Source organism: Trachypithecus francoisi, unplaced genomic scaffold (assembly GCF_009764315.1).
Source record: "Trachypithecus francoisi isolate TF-2019V2 unplaced genomic scaffold, Tfra_2.0 Lachesis_group17, whole genome shotgun sequence".
In the NCBI taxonomy this organism is placed as follows: Eukaryota; Metazoa; Chordata; class Mammalia; order Primates; family Cercopithecidae; genus Trachypithecus; species Trachypithecus francoisi.
Genome location: NW_022681462.1, coordinates 87,930,783 through 87,950,455, shown reverse-complemented (window position 1 = coordinate 87,950,455; position 19,673 = coordinate 87,930,783). Strand labels below are relative to the sequence as shown.

Here is a 19,673-nt window from a genome sequence, read left to right as displayed (position 1 = left end):
TTCATTTAATGCTTCATATTTCCCTCTCAGCACAGCTTTGTGTCCCACAAATTCTGAGATGTTGCATTTTCATTTTCATTCAGTTCAATGTATTTCTTTAATTTCCCTTGAGACTTTGTGTTTGACGCATGAGTTATTTAGAAGTGTGTTATTCAGGCCGGGCACGGTAGCTCACACCTGTAATCCCAGCACTTTGGGGGGCCAAGAAGGGTGGATTACCTGAGGTCAGGAATTCGAGACCAGCCTGGCCAACATGGTGAAACCTTGTCTCTATTAAAAATACAAAAATGAGCCAGACGTGATGGTGCATCCCTGTAATCCCAGCTTCTCAGGAGGCTGAGGCAGGAGAATCACTTGAACAGGCGGAGGTTGCAGGGATCCAAAATCGTGCCACTTCACTCCAGCCTGGGTGAAAGAGTAAAACTCCATTTCGAAAAAGAAAGTGTGTTATTCAAAAACAAACAAACAAAAAAACACAAAAAAATGCTGGGCACGGTGGCTCACGCCTGTAATCCCAGCACTTTGGGAGGCCGAGGCGGGTGGATCACCTGAGGTCGGGAGTTCAAGACCAGCCTGACCAACATGGAGAAACCCCATCTCTACTAAAATACAAAATTAGCCAGGCGTGGTGGCACATGCATGTAATCCCAGTTACTCGGGAGGCTGAGGCAGGAGAATCACTTGAATCCGGGAGGCGGAGGTTGTGGTGAGCCGAGATCATGCCATTGCACTCCAGCCTGGGCAAAAAGAGTGAAACTCCGTCTCAAAAAAACACACACACACACACACACACACACACATACACACACAAAAACAAAAGAAAAAAAGTGTGTTGTTTAGTTTCCAAGTGTTAGGAGATTTTCCTGTTATCTTTCTGTTACTGATTTCTGGTTTGATTCCATTGTGATCAGAGGCTGCCTCAGTGATGATGGCTGCTGACTGATCAGGGTGGTGGTTGATGTGGCAGTTTCTTAAAATAAGACAACAATAAAGTTTGTGACATTGATTGACTCCTCCTTTCATGAAAGATTTCTCTGTACCATGCAATGCTATTTGACAGCATTTTCACCCACATTAGAACTTCATTCAAAATTTGAGTCAATTCAGTTAAACTCTGCTGCTGCTTTATCAACTAAGTTTATGTAATATTCTAAATTCTTGGTTGTCATTTCAACAATGTTCATAGCATCTTCACTAGGAGTAGATTCCATCTCAAGAAACCACTTTCTTTGCTCATTGATATGAAGCAATTCCTTATTTATTTTTTACTGTGAGACTGCAGTAATTCAGTCACATCTTCAGGCCCTACTTCTAATTCTAGTTTTCTTCCTGTTTCCACCACATCTGCAGTTACTTCCTCCACTGATGTCTTGAACTTCTCCAAAGTTATCTGCAAGGGTTGGATTCAACTTCCAAATTCTTGTTAAGGTTGATACTTTGACCTCTCCCCTGAATCACGAATGTTCTTAATGGTATCTAGAATGGTGAATGCTTTCCAGAAGCTTTGCCATGCAAATTGAATCACTATGGAAGCTATAGCCTTGCAAAATGTATTTCTTAAACAGTAAGACTTCAAAGTCAAAATTATTCCTTGATCCATGGATTGCAGAATGGATGTTGTGTTAGCAGGCATAGTAAAAACAGCTTTAATCTCCTTGTACATCTCCATCAGAGCTCTTGGGTAACTAAGTGCATTGTGAATGAGCAATAATATTTCGAAAGGAATCTTTTTTTCTGAGTAGTAGGTCTCAATAGTGGGCTTAAAATATTCAGTAAACTGCGCTTAAACAGGTGTGCTGTCATCCAGACCTTACTGTTCTATTTATAGAGCACGGGCAGAGTAGATTTAGCATAATTCTTAAGGGCCCTAGGATTTTCATTATGGCAAATGAGCATCAGCTCATTTAGCCCCTAGTAGCTCAGTTAGCCCATAACAAGAGAGTCAACCTGTCCTTTGAAGCTTTTGAAGCCAGGCATTGACTTTTCCACTCTAGCCTTGAAAGTCCTAGATACCGTCTTCTTACATTAGATCTATCTATTCCAAGGCTGTTTCATCTACATTGAAAATCTATTGCTTAGATTAGCCACCTTCATCAATGATCTTAGCTAGATATTTTGAATAATTTGCAGCACTACATCAGCACATGCTGCTTCATGTTGCCCTTTTATGTTGCGAAGATGGCTTCTTTCCTTAAACCTCATGAACCAACTACTGCTAGCTTCCAACTTTTCCTCTGCAGCTTCCTCATCTCTCTCAGCCTTCTTGGAAATGAAGAGAGTTAGAGACTTGTGCATTAGGTTTTGGCTTAAGAGAAGTTGAGGCTGGTTTGGACTTCTATCCAGACCACTAACGCTTTCTCCATATCAGCAATATGCTGTCTCACTTTCTTATCATTCATGTGTTTACAAGAGTAGCACTTTTAATTTGGTACAGAAGGCCCAGCTTTTGGCCATTTTTCGAAATGCCTTCCTCACTAAGCTTAATCATTTCAAGATTTTGATTTAAAATGAGAGATATGTGACTCTTCCTTTTACTTGAACACTTAGAGGCCATTGTATTGTTATTAATTAACCTACTTTCAATATTGTTTTGTTTCATGGAATAAGAAGGCCCAAGGAATGGAAGAGAGATGGGGCAACAGCCATTTGGTGGAACAGTCAGAATATATACAACATTTATTAAGTTTGCTGTCTTAAATGATCTTATAGGTTCGTGGTACCCCAAAACACTTAAAATAGTAACAGATATCACTGATCACAGATCGTCATAACAGACATAATGATGAAGTTTGAAGTATTATAAGTGTTACCAAAATGTGACACACACATAAAGTGAACACACACTGTGGAAAAATGGCACCGATAGACTTGCTTGACTTGGGGTTGCCACAAATCTTCACTTTGTAAAAAAACACAATATGTACATACTGTGCAATAAAGTGAGGTGTGCCTGTCTTTGCTAGGCCCTGTGGGTGACACAAAGGTGGATACATGAAGATGCATGTCTTCACATTTTTTCTAGTGTAGGAGGGAAGACAGCTGGATATGCTACTAACTGTAAAACTGGGCAGGAAGTGATAGCACTATTAGAAATACAAAACCGTATGGTACTCCAGGGGACGTAGAGATTACATTCTGTTTTGCAGGAGTAGGGGGCTGGATGGTGAGGAATGGGACAGAGAAAGCTGCATGAGAGATACAGCATTATAGCCAGGGCTTGAACAATTAAAGATAAAGAGGTGTCTGTTTCCAGATGGAATTAGAAAGGCATGGGGCAGGTTTGGGGAATGAGAGATTACCCAGTTTGAAGGTCGGGGATAGTGGGAGGATAAGACTCTGAAGGTTGGTGGAGGACTGATCAGAAACTTTTAACATCGTTTGAGAAAGTTGGAACTTTGGAGAGTAGTTTAAGAAGGAAGAAGTTGAAGGATTTCCTGTGTGCATATTGAATTTGAGATTCCAACAGGACATTCAGCTGGAAGAATCTGGTGCTAATTAGAAATGCAAGTCTGGAACCTCAGAGGAGAGGGCCCACCCATCTTGGAGATTCTCACAGTTGAAACTGTACAAGTGGTTGATGTTGCTGATTTGGGAGGAAGGATTCAAAAAGACAGGAAGAGGGCCCAGGACAGGATTTGGGGGATTTTGGTGGTGATCTGGAGTGGGAGCAATAGAGAGAAGAGGAGTTGGTGAAAGAGAATTTAAGAGCCTAGGGAATGTGGTGTATGGGAGCCAAGGCAGCGAGAGTTTTAGGAAAGAAGAGAGAGCCCATTGTTACTGCTGTAGAAGGGCCAAGGACCATGAGTACTGAGGAAGGGGACTGGTGGCTTCGTCATCTTCAGTTCTTTCTGATTTTGTTGGTTTTAACTTTAGGGGATAGCTTCTTAGTTTTCTGTAAACAAATAGGAGCACTTAATATCCTTGGTGCAGATCCCTGCCTATGCCCAGAAACCCTACCTGATATGTATAACATGTTTTCATTTCTTATACTACATAGCCTGTGTGGGTCTGAGTACATTTGGGAATGTTGTGAAAAGAACGTATAATATATGGCCTCTGTCAGAGTTCTTTCTGGAACTTTGTCCCGGAAACCCTGTCTGGCAATGCTGCTCCTCACCCAGTTAACCTCTCTCTGGCCCTAATGTTTGAGTATGCCCATACTTCATGCTGCTTCTTCCTGGATTTGGAATGAAGCCCAGAGAATGGATGCAAGGAAGGAAGGGAAGGGTGTTAAATAGACGTTGTTTTTCAGGCACTATGCTAAGTACTTTGCCTGCATTATCTTATTTAACCTTCATATAACCCTGTGAAGTAAGTAGTAGTATCCCCATTTTACAGATGAGGAAACTGAGACGCAGAGAGGTTAAGTGACTTGCCCAAGATCACACACCTAGTAAGTAAGTGTGAACCCAGATCTGTCTGACTCCAGAGCCTGTGCTCTTTTCTTTTCCATTGTATTGCACTGAGGCTCTGAGTTTGGAATTCTAAAGTTGGTGTGCAGAACCGAGAGTCAGGGAAGCTCTGTCTAGCACCCTGGGGGAAGCCAGCTTTGGGATTGATTTATAAATGGCTGTACCCATTGCTGACACTTGTGTCATTTTTGCCTGAAGTTCTGTTGAATTGCTCACTCATCTTCCTAATTCTTCCTAAGAAGAACTTTATATAATTGGTGTTCTTTTAAGGTCTACTAATAATTAAAGACTGATTTCCTCTAGAGAGTGGAACTGGAGGTGGGACGGGGTGGGGCAGGAGGCTATTGTTTTCCATTGTAGGTCCTTTCTATACTAATACATTTTTAGAATGATGTTACTTTGATTCTATAAAAAATCCTCTAAAGACCAGTAGAAACAGATGCAATAGCAAACACTAAGAATACACAAGAGAACACACTTTGCCAGGTTAATGACTATGAGATGTATTCTTATAACATCACAAAAACTATGTTTTGTGTATCTGTCCTTTTATTTGAAGGTTCGAAATGAGTTTTACAAGGACACACAGGGTGTGATACTGGTCTATGATGTTGGGCAGAAAGACTCCTTTGATGCCCTTGATGCATGGCTGGCAGAAATGAAGCAAGAGCTTGGACCTCATGGAAACATGGAAAATATTATATTTGTAGTTTGTGCCAACAAGGTAACCCCTCTGGAAATGGTGTGTTCAGGTTTCTAGGGGAAGAGTGGAGCTTTGAGTGTTGGGAAACAAAAAGAAAAGAAAAATTCCTTATTGTATAATATGGGAATCAATAACCTTTCAAAACATAACATCCCTAAGACAAAAAGAAAACAGCACAGCAACCTAAAACCTGCTATATCAAGATTTGTGTGCTTTTTTTTTTTTTTTTTTTTTCTGGTGCCATACTTGGGGAAGGATGTTTGTGACTGAGCGGGAGCAATGGGTCCTAATAATCACGCTCTGACCCGACTGGAGTAGGGGCATTAATTAGGTGATGTGGACTATGGAGAGGTGTGAAAAGCAGACTGTGGCCGCAAGGGTATGGCAGATATCATGAAACCAACTTTCACAGAACTGAGTAACAGCTATTTTCCCAAGGGATCAGGTGGGACATTGCAGCAACAGGCGCTCATCCTATTGCCATAGAATATCAGTCTACATTCAATATTAGGTTTTGTTTCTGTCCCTTTGGTCCTGGTAATTTTACATACTAGTGCAGACGTTTACTAAGAATAGCCTTGCCTTAGTAAAGGATTGACAAAGACCCTCACTGGGTCCATTCTAGTAGGACAAGGTTGTAATCTTCTCTCTGTCCCCCGGCCCCTTCTATTTCAGATTGATTGTACCAAACACCGCTGTGTAGATGAAAGTGAAGGACGTCTTTGGGCTGAAAGCAAAGGGTTCCTGTACTTTGAAACTTCAGCACAAACTGGAGAAGGCATTAATGAGATGTTCCAGGTAAGCTAGCATTTTGTCGTTTTAAGGTTTGTGTCAAGGCCACTGTGCCAATTTTTAGTTTAAATTATAGGAAGCAAAAAAATAATAGGAATTTCTCATTAGAATAAGCTCTTTCTTTTCAAAGAATCTAGTGAGATAGAAATAAAGAAAGGGGGAGAGAAAGGAAGAGAGAATGAGAATGAGTGATCTGCTTGCTGTCTGTTTTAGATGAGACTTAGCTGATCATCAGAATTACCTGAGGAAATTCTTCAATATATATACTTCTGGGCTCCAGACCTGCTGGAAGCTTATGTTGCAATGGAGCCCAGGAAGCTATATTTTGAAAAAGCTCTCCAGGTGATTCTGAAGATCATCAAGTTTAACAACAGTTATTATACACTGCTTAAGCAGGACAGAGATTTTCTTCAAAGCCACCTTTGGCTAATGGTATTACATTTATATGCATAATCAAATAGAAGCATTACTGTGGCAAAATTGCCTTGCCACAGCTCGTATAATCCTATATTGTAGCCCTCAGGGGTACAGTTAGAGAATAGGAGACTCTCAGTATAGACTCCAGCCAGTCACACAAAAATAAGGCCTCGCCAATCAAGCAAGAAATAGAGGGAGACACTCACATTGCAACCTGAATAGATGGCCACTTTAAAAAAACCTAGTCATCTTGAGTAATTTTAAGGGAAATAGGCTATTTAAAACAGTAACTTATAAAGTCAGCCCTTAATTATAGATACATTTGGAGGTAAGTGGTAGCATGAATAATGTATTTTTCTTCTTATGAATATATCTGATATTTTGGGAATTTTTAGCATTTCAAATAATGTAGTTACACTGTGAAGAGTTGTTCTTAATTGTTGAGTGGGATTGTACTTAATCTTTTATGCTGAATTTCCTTCTCACAAGATGTCACTCCTCCTACTAGAAGACAGATTTCTTCCTTGGCTGACAGGCTGAATTAAGCAAAAGTATTTTCTATTTCAAGATGAAATAAAGTTGATGCTGGTTTGCCATGCTTTCTATTCTTTTGAGTACATGGAGCAATGTGAATTTGTGCCTGTATGTGTATAATAATGATACCTAACCGTTTGAATAGTACTTTACCATTCTGGAGAAGTTATACGTTTCATCACATGGAGACTTATAACAACAATGTATGGCAGGTATTGTTATTATTTCATATATGACAGCATCTAAGGGTAGTAAAGTCATTTGTCCAAGGGACGTAATTGTTAGAAATGAAATTTTTTTCAGCACTTTAAAGATGCTGGTCCATTCTCTTCTGGCCTCCATTGTGTTTCATGAGATGTTAGTACTCATTCTGACTCTTATTAATCTCTGTGCCTAATGTGCCCTTTCTTCTCTCTGGCTGCTTTCAAGAGTTTCTCTTTTCTTTGGTTTTCAGCAGTTAGAATATGATGTGCCAAGATGTGATTCTCTTCATTTTTATTCTATTTGGGATTTACTGAGTTTCTAAGATTGGTAGGTAGGTGTTTTTCATCAAATTTGGGAAGTTTTTTGTTTTGTTTTTGTTTTACTATTATTTCTTCAGATTTTTTTTGGCCACATTCTGGCTCTCTTTACCTTCTTGGCCTCCAATTACATGTATATTAGACCATTTGATTTTGTCCCAGAGTCCCTGAGGCTATATTTATTTTTATTCTATTTTTTTCTGCATTTTTCAGATTGCATAGTCTCTGTTGATTTTACTTCACCACTGACAATCTACTGTTAAACTCACCGAGGAAAGTTTTAAGCTCTAGAATTTGCATTTGGTTCCCAGTATAGTTCTCAGTTCTCTATTAGATTGTCTGCTCACTCATTAAGAGTATATTTTCCTTTACTTCTTTGAATGTATTTTTCTTTACCTCTTTGAAATATTTATAATGGCTGTTTTACAGTCTTTGTCTGCGAAGTCCAACATTTGAACCATCTTGGGTTCAGTTTCTATTTACTACTTTTTTTTCCTGACTATGGATCACATTTTCATGTTTCTTTGTATGAATAGTGGTTTTTGATTGAACACCAGACATTGTGGATAACACATTGTAGAGACTCTAGATTCTTTTATCTTCCTCAGAAGACTGTTGATTCTTGATTGAAGAGTGTTTAGTGTTGACTTTTGATTCCTCAGGAGGCAGTTTAATTATTGGCAAATTACAATGAACTTGTGTTGACTTGGTTTTTTTTTTTTTTTTTTTGCCTTAATAGCAAGGATTTGAAGAAAGCTCAAAGTGTTTCCCAAGCCCTTCTAATTTGGCAGGACTCAGCTTCCAAATTCTGTCTCTTTTCCAGATCTTGTCAGCTCTTGGTTTTAGGTTTTGTTAGGATGAGTCTATAATTTTTAGGGCACAGCCTTTCTGTGGTGCCTCAGTAGGTGGTAGCAATTAATAAGGGGTTAAGGCAATATCTCCACTCTGACAAGGCTCTAAACCATACTATTTCCAGGATAGCTCTTTCTCTAGCACCACTAGAACTCAGGATATTGGTTTTGTTCTCAACCCCATAGCAGCTGTTACCTGGTAAGCCTTGAGTGATCTCACCCTATGCATATATAGCCCAGCCTTTGGCCACAGACTCATGAGAGACCCCTATGTGGACTTGGTGCCCAGCTCTGCACAGCTCTCTCCTCTCCAATGGCCTGCTTTGCAGATTCTAGCTACCTCCTCAGCGCAATGAGACGTGTCTGCTCAGACTCCAGCTCTCTGTGACGTGGTCAGGAAATGGACTCCAAGTAGACAACCAGGTGATTGTGGGGCTTATCTCTCAGGGAATGGTCTTGCACTTGCTGTTGTCTACTGCCAACAGTTTTTTTTCCAGTTCAATAGTAATTGATGGCAGGAGATCTAGTCCAGTATTCATTACTCTGTCATGGTTGGAACTCAAGACATGAAATTTCAACAGGCTTTGGTCTCAATCCTAGTATTCTGTAGCCCACACCATGGCTTGTCTTCTATAACCATGTGTGTGATGAATGAATCCTTGTGCCTTCAGAAATCTATGAATACTCATATTTCAGGCTAACTCATAGGCTAGAAGACAATCTTACTGACACATAGCTAGCAAACATCCGTGAACTGTGATCCCTTTTATGTGACTTGTATCTTTTTAGATACATCCTGGATAGAACTAATGGATAAATTAGTCTGTTAAAAAAAAAAAAAAAAAGACAAGAAGAGAATAATTACAGTATTCTAAAAGTAAGTACTTAAAAGTAGTGCTTTCCTGTTGGTTCAATTTAATAAATATTTTCTTTATTTCCTATCTACTTAATAGACATTTTATGTCAGGAAGTAACTTGGTTTTATCTGGTTGATACTGTTAACAGAGAGAACAATATTAGGATAGACTAAAACCAAGCTAATACATCTTGTGTCTTGGTCTCTAGTGGTATTCCTTTGACACCCCTTTTCAGACGTCAAGGCTTCTTGTTAGGTTACCAGGTTGATTAGCTAATACTAGAGATAAGAAAGAAGAGTCTGAAAGAAAGCTAAAAATTTTAGAAGATAACAAGAACTGTAGAAGAATCCAAAAAAGAAGAGGAAAAGATTTTTAAAGAAATTAGGAGAAGAGGAGATATGTCCATTTAAAAGTAGCTGTAGTGTGGTAAATGAGTATTATTCAGTAATAATTACAGTGTGCGCAGAACATGAAACAGGAGCAGGGTCAAAAAAGCTTTCACTTTTAAAAAAATCAGAAAAGTGTAGCCAGGTGCAGTGGTGCATACCTGTAATCCCAGCTGCTTAGGGGGCTGAGACAGGATCACTTGAGCCCAGGAGTTTGAGACCAGCCTGGCCAACGTAGAGAGACCCTGTCTTAAAAAAAAGAAAACACAAAATTGTAAAAATGGGCAAAGAATATGAAGTTTGCAGAAAAAGAAAAGGCCATAATCATTTGGAAAGATACCCACTTTCACTTATAATTAAACAAATGCAAATCAAACTATATTACATATATATCAGATTAGCAAAAATTAAGATGTTTGATAATGGCCAGTGTTAATGAGGGTATGGAGAAATAGGCACTCTCTCTCACACACACAGTGATGGAATGTAAACTGGTACAGCTTTTTTTGGACAACGGTTGTCAGACTCAAAAATTAAAATGTGCATATACTCTGGCTCAACAGTTCTGCTTTTAGGATATTATCCCCACAAGTGTACAGAGATGTATACACAAACACTGTTTGTAGTAGCAAAAAAATTAGAAACAACTGACTTGTCCAAGAATAGAGAGTTGGTTACACAAATTATGGTACAGCCCACACCATACAATACTGAACAGTCATTTAAAAGAACAAAGAAAGTCTCTACATGTAGCTATAGAAAGATTCCAGGATGTATTATTATGTGGAAAAAAATGCAAGGTGCTAAGATGTGTTTAATCTGATCTCCTTTAGTACATGTTGAAAGAGTATGGGTCTGTATATATACTGGCATACTCATGGTAAATTTTTCTAGAAGGATGCTCAAAAAAAATTAACGATGGTTACCTCCAAGAGAGGAACTTGAGGAGTAGAGAGACACAATTTTCATTTTACACTTTTCTTTACTATTTGAATTTTTCTAACAGTGTTCATCTATTACTTTTGTTGTTTTGGTTGGTTGGTTGTTTTTTGAGACAGGGTCTGGCTCTGTCACCCAGGCTGGAGTACAGTGGCATGATCTGGGCTCACTGCAGCCTTCACTTCCTGGGCTCGAGCATCCTCCCACCTCACCATCCAAGTAGCTGGGACTACTACTTGGGTGGTGCACCACCACACTTGGCTAATTTTTGTATTTTTTTTGTGTGTGTGTGGAGACGGGGGTTTGCCATGTTGCCCAGGCTGGTCTCAAACTCCTGAGCTCAAGCAGTCCGCCTGCCTCGGCCTCCCAAAATGCTGGGATTACAGGCGTGAGCCACCATGCCCAGCTCATCTGTTACTTTATAACTTCAGTTGTGGTTATCTGAAAGTAGGATTATCAGCCACTTTAATTTTATTCCTTATGCTTTTTGCGTATTAAAATATATGAATATATATATTTAAATAGTATAAAAGAAAAAATCTTCTAAAGTATGTATTTGCTTTATATATGACTTCTAAGAGTTGCTGGAATATATTAAAAATATTTTAAGTTGATATTTAAAAGGAATTCCTATTTTCACAAAATCATTTCTACCCTGGGATGTGTTTTCTTCTTGCAGACCTTTTATGTATCCATAGTTGATGTATGTGAAAATGGCGGGAAACGCCCTACCACAAATAGCAGTGCTAGTTTCACCAAAGAACAAGCAGATGCCATTCGCAGAATTCGAAATAGTAAAGACAGTTGGGACATGCTGGGAGTCAAACCTGGGGCCTCAAGGTAAGCGCTCTGGGATTCTTAGTGCTGACTTCTATTATAAAGAAAGACCCCATCACCAAAATTATAGGTGCAGTATATCTTCTTCCAATTGGCTGGAAATACGAAGATGTATGAAAATATATCAGAATGACTCTGTTTCACTGAATTAGCTGAATACCAAAGAGATAAAATAGAGGGCACAGTTGCCCGGTAAGAAAATTGTGTCATGTATGTGCATAAACACTTCATGAAATGGTATGCTCTGCTTTCATCTGTGTGGAACAAGAAGAGCCTTGAAGCTAATGTAACTTTAAAAAAAAACTAACAAAAGAGAGTTCTTCAATCATAGAATGTTAGAGGAGGAAAGCATGTTGGCAATCAACTTGTACAAACGTTTCATTTTGTAGGTGGGAAAACTGGGATTCAGTGAGATTAAGCATGTTCAAGAATCTCAGGAGTTGGTGGTATAATTGGTTCTTACCCTGGAATACTATATGTTCAACTGTCTGTCTCTAAAGCCCTGCACGTTACTCATCTGTGTGTGTATTTGTTTATTTTATTTTTTATTTATTTATTTTTATTTTTGAAACAGAGTCTTACTCTGTCACCCCGGCTGGAGAGCAGTGGTGTGATCTCAGCTCACTGAAACCTCTGCCTCCTGGGTTCAAGCAATACTCCTGCCTCAGCCTCCTGAGTAGCTGGGATTACAGGCACACACCACCACGCCCGGCTAATTTTTAAATGTTTAGTAGAGATGGGGTTTTGCCATGTTGGCCAGGCTGATCTTGAACTCCTGGCTTTGGGTGATCCAACCGCCTTGGCCTCCCAAAGTGCTGGGATTACAGGCGTGAGCCACTGCACCCAGCCCTCTGTGTGTGTATTTATGTTAATTATTTTATTTAAGTCAAAAGAGTTATTCAGGAAAAAAAATTCAATCACTATTCTTTGTTGCTTGTACAAAAATTAAATTATTATTCATTATGGTTATGTAACTTTCAATAGTCTAATTCCACCATTACTACACATATTGTAATTTGTGTGTCTTATTTTGCACCCAGACTCCCCCCACATACTTCGCCCTTCCTACTTTGTCACCTTGAGTCGCACAAAAGAAAAAGGTATGTCTTGAAATTGCCATGTCAGCACCCAAAGCACTACACATCTCTTCTCCATTCTGACCTCACAGCCTATCTTCAGGTCCAGAAGGGAAGAGGAGAAGGGAAGGGGAAGACTGTTATTGAGCACACTCATTCACCAGGTGACATTGAGGATGCTCTAAAGCTGTCAGGGAATTCAGATGACCTCATGTGTAGGACATAGAGTTTATCGGGATTTTTTTTTTTTTAGTGCTATACTCTTTGGTTTATTGTAGATTTTTAGTGAGTTTTGAAATTAGAGGCCGGGCGCGGTGGCTCAAGCCTGTAATCCCAGCACTTTGGGAGGCCGAGACGGGCGGATCACGAGGTCAGGAGATCGAGACCATCCTGGCGAACATGGTGAAACCTCGTCTCTACTAAAAAAATACAAAAAATCAGCCGGGCGAGGTGGCGGGCGCCTGTAGTCCCAGCTACTCGGGAGGCTGAGGCGGGAGAATGGCGTAAACCCGGGAGGCGGAGCTTGCAGTGAGCTGAGATCCGGCCACTGCACTCCAGCCTGGGCGACAGAGCGAGACTCCGTCTCAAAAAAAAAAAAAAAAAAAAAAAAAAAAAGAAATTAGAAAATGTGTCTTCCTATTTTCTTTTTCAAGATTGTTTGACTATTAAGGATCTATTGTAATTCCATATATATTTTAAGATCAGCTTCTCCATTTACAAAAAAATAAATAAGCCAGTAGGGTTTCAGTAAGATTGCACTGAATCTGTATATCTGTATCTTTTAAATTTCTTTTTAGACCTCCATAGTCTCTTTCTGAATTCTTCTGTGTCATCTCCAAGGGATGCTGGCTCTAAACTTAAGAAATGATTACTTTTTCTACCTGTTAGTAGGCTGAGAACAATATTCATTAAGAAAGAAGAAACTTTTGGTTCCTTATGTATTCACTTTGGTTAATTGAAATTTACCAGAACTTACAGGCCCCTGTAGGTTTCATATCCTTAACCAATAGAAACATGTGCTTCTCTTACCTTTGTTCCACTGGGCCTAGCAAACTAATTTTGTATGGCACTAAGTACATTTGGGAAAAAACCTTAAAATATTTTTTTCTTAAGTTACAGAGAGTTTTGGTATTTGTTGAGTGTTAACTGTGTTTACTGTTCTTGAACTTTAAGAAAATCTTCGTCTTCAACAGAATTGATGTATTTGTTACATCTTGAGAGTTTCTCCTACTACCTGCAAATCTTGAAAGGCACTCTTAGTGCAGAGGACCAGGTGTAATTACTGACCCCATGTGCACACCCTCTCTCGGGAGGCAGAGTGGCTGGAAGGGCTCTTCCCAGGACTCCCTCGTGGAGAAGAGGGAGGATGCTGTACCTTCCTCAAGGATGTGGGTCTTTGGGACAAATAAAAATTCTGACAATTCGAATAGCTTCAGAGAGGGAGAATGTCATTCTTGTTCGCGAATTATCAAAATTATACATGTAGAAAAACAACATGCAGGGCACCAGGAAGGCCCCCAGAGTAGCCTTCTGAAAGAACAAGGTTCTTGCTAAAACAAGAAAATTCAGGACCCCTCTAAGAACAGAAAGCAGAAAAGGCCCTAGAATGTATGCCTAAGACTTGGAGAACTGCTAACATGACACTATGACCTCAGTCTCTCCAAGCTGATACATAAAACTTTCCATCATAGCCAAGGTATCAAAGGCCATCTGATTTGGAGAGCCACATTAGAAATCCTTCTGACAAAAAATAAAGGAGAAAGGCTAGGGCATTTGGTAAAGCACCGTATCCATGCTTATAGGATCACTGGAACCCTGAATTATAAAAGGAAGGTGAGAAATAAAACCATCTGGTAGAGACAGAGCTTAATCTGACAGGGGAGTGACTGGGTACTTAGAGCCTTCTGGGAGACCTGACATCAGATGATGATGACCAGTGGGGACAGGGACAGGTGTGTCCAGGCCCCTCCCCAGCCAGTTTTGGCTCTTTGAGGAGCTCAGAAGCCTGCAGCTCTCTCCTGGAGCGCTGCTGGTTTATGGGAACTGCCGGATTGGAAGAGCACAGCTACTGCTCCTTTCCTCTCCAGATAATACTGATCTCTGTCATGTTTCTTCTTTGGTCTCAGTGAGCTCATGGTCATTCTGGGCTACCCCTTTCCAGCATCCCTTGCTTGTTCAGTGGTGTCACCTTGGGCCTCAGATTCCTCATGACCTTGACCCTAGAGCTCATTTCAGCCCCTTTCATCTTCTCCTCCTGAATATTCAGCTCATCATCCACTTCTGCCATTTCTTTCTTTATCTTTTATCTTCCCTTGTTTCCTTCCACAAATACCTTAATCTAAACTCTTGTACTCACTCATGCCTGGGTTATGTAACAACCTCCTGTATCCTAACTTTGAGAAACAGTGTTCCCAGCACACACTTGTCGTGAAACACCTACTGTTGTGATTGTTTATCAAGCCCAGGTGTTGGGGGTGTTTTGCTTTCTGTCTGTGCTGTGTTCGGGCTCCATTCCAGGCCACTGTTGGTTCTCTCCCAGAACCCCCTCTTTCAGAAGGCGACTCTGGGTGCCTTCCCTGATGCCCAAGCCCTTATTCTTTCAATCAGCAAAGATATGCTGAGTGCCTGCGAGGTGCCAAGTACTGCCTGTTTTCATCTGATTATTCTTTTACTAAGTGTTTTGTTAGCATTTACATACTTTTTGCATTGTGTAATAATAATTTTTTCAATTTGTGTTATAAAGTATTATTTATTGGTTCTTTGTCTGTTTTCTCGTCCTTTAATCCTGCCTTTGAGAAAGGGTAATAATTTAGGAGATGTTCACTGCAAGAGATACGTGTATCGAAACAGCTAACATGCAGTGGGTTGGGCTGACTTTGTTACTAACATAGATCTTGGCTTCTTTTCCCAGGGATGAAGTCAATAAAGCGTATCGGAAACTTGCTGTGCTTCTTCACCCTGACAAATGTGTAGCACCTGGCAGTGAAGATGCCTTCAAAGCAGTTGTGAATGCTCGGATAGCCCTCCTGAAAAACATCAAGTAGAAAGTAGAGAAAAAAGCCACGTGTGGGACTCAAATGCAAACGGACTTTCCCTAGAGGTGAAATAACCAACATGGAATTTTCCTTCCCAGAATCTCACTGCTCTTTTCATTCATGTGTTGTCATTTGTATATCAGTAAATTCAGGTGCCCATTTCATAGACATTTTACTGATAAATGATCTTTATTTGTATGAAGTGAACTGAGCGTCGCTTACTTCATTTCATATTTCTAGATAATCTGAATTTTTTCTCATTCGTCAGCTCTGTAATTATAGTATCCCTTAGACATTTCACTTGGGGAAATCCACGAGGTTCCTGGAGGGAGGGAAGAGAGGACAAGAGGACCCTTTCACTTTTTGTTTTTTACTGAATTTATCATCAGAGAAGAAAATAACAAAAATGGAAGCAAACAACATCAGAATCCCTGTCAGTTTGGTGTGACCTTACAGACAAGTTACTGCTTTTACGATGAGTTCCTTAGGTGGTATTTTAACCATCAATCTATAATAATGACTCTTGGCAGCCCTTTGGGAGTTTGTAAAATGAGGTGATACAGTTCTGAATTGAGCAGTCCTTTATGATATTCACTCTGTTCCTCTTCTGCAGCCACCAGGGGGGAGAGACAAGCCAGTCCTAAGAGAAAAGGTGGTGGTAGCCACAAATTCTAGGTACACTGGCTGCTGCTCATCCTGTCCCTGGATCTGAGGCCTTTCCCTTGCCATAGAAATGGTTGCTGGTAGCAGTAGAGAGCATTGTGCACCTGGGAATGAGGAATCAGGCCCCAAGACAGAAGTACTTGCAGGAGCTAGGTGCAGTAGTATCCGCCTGTAGTCCCAGCTACTCAGGAGGCTGAGACAGGAGGATTGCTTGAGCCCAGGAGCTCAAGTCCCACCTGGGCAACATAGTAACACCTTGTCTCTTAAAAAAAAAAAAAAAAAAAAAAAGATACTTACAAGTCACACTTGAAGATTATGCACATTGGCAGCGGAAAAGGCCAGCCAAGCTCGGGCAAGCTTGATGCAGGAGGAGAGACTCCCCGTGAGGCTTAGCCCTTGTCTTATTGCCAGCCTTTGCCACAGGCAGGTGAGAAAGCCAAGGCCACTCCTCAGCAAAGCTGGCCTCTTCTGCACTTCCTCACCAGTGTTGTTTCTTCCTTTTTTCCCCTCTTCCCCTTCCCCTCTTGTGTTTTTTCTGAACCCCACATCTGCCATCGTTTCTCTCCTCTTGAGTCCCTGGCTTCTGGCCACTGCCTCCTCCCTCTTCTAAGCCTTGACCTGAACCTGGTTGACCAGACACAAGTGTGGGTCCTTTGGGTGGCAGTCAGGGGAGATCTCAGGGCCTTTATTGGGAGGAATCTCTGTAATTCCTGCTTGGGCTCCAAATTTCTGAAGAGTAGTATTTTTAAACTATAGCTTACAAAATACATTCTCTGGCTACAGTCTCCTCCTTGGTATACAAGGGATGGATGAAGTTCCCGTATTAGGACTGACACTCCTTACGGTGCTTATAGAACCAGTCTCACCACTTGACTTATTACGTCATCACTCTTGTTACATCATATTTTTAGCTACAACCACATTAACTAACATTTTATATACTTTCAATTAGCTGTACTAATTGGGGCTTGAAAGTATATAAAATCTTCCTATCCTGTGGATTTTAAAAAGCTATCCCATATGGATTGCCAGAGAGCATCTACCTTACCACCTAAGAAGAAAAGCCACTCTCTTCCAATCCAAGCCCACTGCAGTCTTGTGGATTTTCCACACAGCAGCTTTTCACTGTATGCCTGTACTCGTGCTGCACTGAGCTTGTCATCAGGAAACCAGAACATTGCTTTATCATAGCACTTTTCATCTTGGTAATATCAAAACAACTTTTTAAATGAACTGATTGATATATGTTATTTCTTGCGAGATTTTCCTCTGGCCTTTAACTGGCTTCTGAGGCTACAGAACTCCAACCCAGAGTTCTTCAGGCCCTAAATTTTGCTTAAGGAAGGCCTTTATCATGCTGAAAGCACTCAGACACGTCTGCCCTCACAGCAGAATGTAGAATTCATATGAATGAGGGATCATGCATGGTAGTGTCAGCCCAAATTGACATGACAACTCACTGAATATGTGGCCCTGTATAAAAGCTGGTGTCAGTTTTCATCACTGTTATTACATAATAGATTGGGAACCTCATTCAACCGTATTGCACAGATGAGCAATTATAGCAGAGAAAATTCATTAGTGCTTCCATTCATATCCTTATGTGTGAGTTGGTGAAATTTAGCCTGAGCTTGATTCTTAGGTCTTGGGACTCAGTTTCCAACCTTCATATTAATGCTAAGAATGGCCATATACCTCTTCATTTACATAAAAGGAATAAAATAAGCAAGTTAAGCTTCAAGGTCCTAGAATTTTTCTGACTTCTATAATCCTTCGGCAGAATATGAAGAAATAACAAAGCATGATCTGCAATGGAAAGGTTTTTTTTTGGCACTAACTTCGTGCAAAATTTCACAGACATCTATGCATTAATTTAAATTCTTGGTGCAAATGTGTGCTTTGTAGTTCAACCTTATTAAAAATTCTTCAGCCAGTTAGGATTTCAAAATACATTAGTGAGAGTAACAGCTAGCAGAATAATTACAATGGCTAAAACATTTTTATAGAGGATCTTGTTTTTCAAAAAAGAATAAAAAGTTTGAATAGCTATTATTAAAGAAAAGCCATGTCTTCAACATCTGAGTCACCAAGAAGTAACACTTTTTAAACTTGTTAGAAATCCCTGGAGGCATTTTAAATTCATCTTCTAACCTACCTAAGCACTTTAAAATACAGCCTCCTTCTGTTCCTGTGTTCCCCTTCATGCCTCCTTTTGAATTGATATCTCAGCTGTCAATATTTCTTTGACTTCAGCATTGTCATTTTATTTCTCTATATCAATGTATCCTTAGTTTTATTAGCCTGTTAATTTAAAAGTCCAGACTTGGGGGTCATTGTGTTGCTACCCAAGAGAAAATGCTACAGTTCTATAGATTGCACATCATTCTTTAAGGCATACATTTACCTCAGGAAACTTACTCTAATATGTTCTCATATATTGAATTCTCAACTAAGTAACTATTTCTTTATACCTATAAACTAGTACCTAATTCACTGTTAGTTAAATGAGCCATAGATAAGGCAGCTAAATTTCTGAAAGATAGCCAGAGTAAGTAAGCAGCCACTGCAAGTTCTGAATCAGTTTCAAAAAAAAAAAAAGGAGCTGCTCCCCATAGAACAATGACAGCATCACAAGGGGAAGGGAGGGATTTTGCCAAAAGTTAGACAAGGGTGGAGCTGTAAGCCACGTGCATGTTGCCTTTGACAGTGACAGTGCCCTCTTACAACTAATTCCACTAGGCATGGGAATGTCACCTCCTTTGCCACTGTACCCCATCAAGCTTACTCTGAATCAAAGTTTTTGTAAAACTTGAAAATGAACTTAGCTGCAAAATATAGCTAACCACCTTTCATTGCAAGCTTTGCAAAGCAAAGAGAGGTTCATACTTCTCATAATTGGTATTTAGCACAATTGTAAGACACAGTTTTACTGTTTGTACATTGTTTTTTTCCATTAAACTTTTCTAGAGAAGACAAAAGCTTACACTTTTGACATGGATAAGTGAGATGGTGTCTAACAAGCAGTGCAATATTAGGCGATGCAATAGAGGCCCTGTTGGCGAGATGAGTTTTGCTGGAGAGCTGGACAGTGTTGGTTAGCTTCCTGCATTGATTGCCCCGGGCATTCTTCCCCCTTAACTGTGAAAGCAGAGTCTATAAATGAACTCTTTGCTCTTACAAGGTAATTTACATACTTTCTGTTGAAATAACTGAAAATGTTAAATCTACCAGTTGTTTATGTCTTGTAAACAGAGTGTCATATGTATTTAAGTTGTGTATTTTTATAAAGTAAAGCCAAATATCAAGTAAAGCCACACTGGTCTGTGGGCTGCATTTATTTGTGGAAACACTGGTCGTTAATGGAAAACATACTAAACTAGAAGCCAATCCAGTTCCTCACCAACTGTGACCCTCAGTAAGACATTCCTGAGAATGGCCCACCCCTCTTTTAGGGGAGCTACTCTGTCCTCTTCATCCTGCTAACATGGTCTAAAGGGGAGATGTTCAAAATGTTCAAGGTCTTTTTTTTTTTTTTTTGAGATGGAGTCTCACTCTGTCACCCGGGCTGGAGTACAGTGGTGTGATCTCAGCTCACTGCAGCCTCTGCCTCCCGGTTTCAAGCAATTCTCCTGCCTCAGCCTCCCAATTAG

General features: G+C 40.1%; 1 protein-coding gene across 6 annotated transcripts in view; it reads left to right on the top strand.

Moving 5' to 3' along the window:
• The window catches only part of DNAJC27 (DnaJ heat shock protein family (Hsp40) member C27), a 36,850-nt gene extending 17,522 nt beyond the window's left edge, over positions 1-19,328 (top strand). For 3 of the 6 annotated variants that reach the window (XM_033176450.1, XM_033176452.1, XM_033176449.1), the window contains exons 4-7: positions 4,972-5,136; positions 5,791-5,913; positions 11,092-11,252; positions 15,237-19,328. In XM_033176450.1, the coding sequence (XP_033032341.1) occupies positions 4,972-5,136; positions 5,791-5,913; positions 11,092-11,252; positions 15,237-15,369 (582 nt within the window). In that variant the 3' untranslated portion in view covers positions 15,370-19,328. Of the gene's footprint in view, positions 1-4,971; positions 5,137-5,790; positions 5,914-8,465; positions 8,654-11,091; positions 11,253-12,289; positions 12,350-15,236 lie in introns of those variants that run through there. The other 3 variants (XM_033176448.1, XM_033176446.1, XM_033176451.1) reach the window with 2 other exon arrangements.
• The last annotated feature ends 345 nt before the right edge of the window (positions 19,329-19,673 follow it).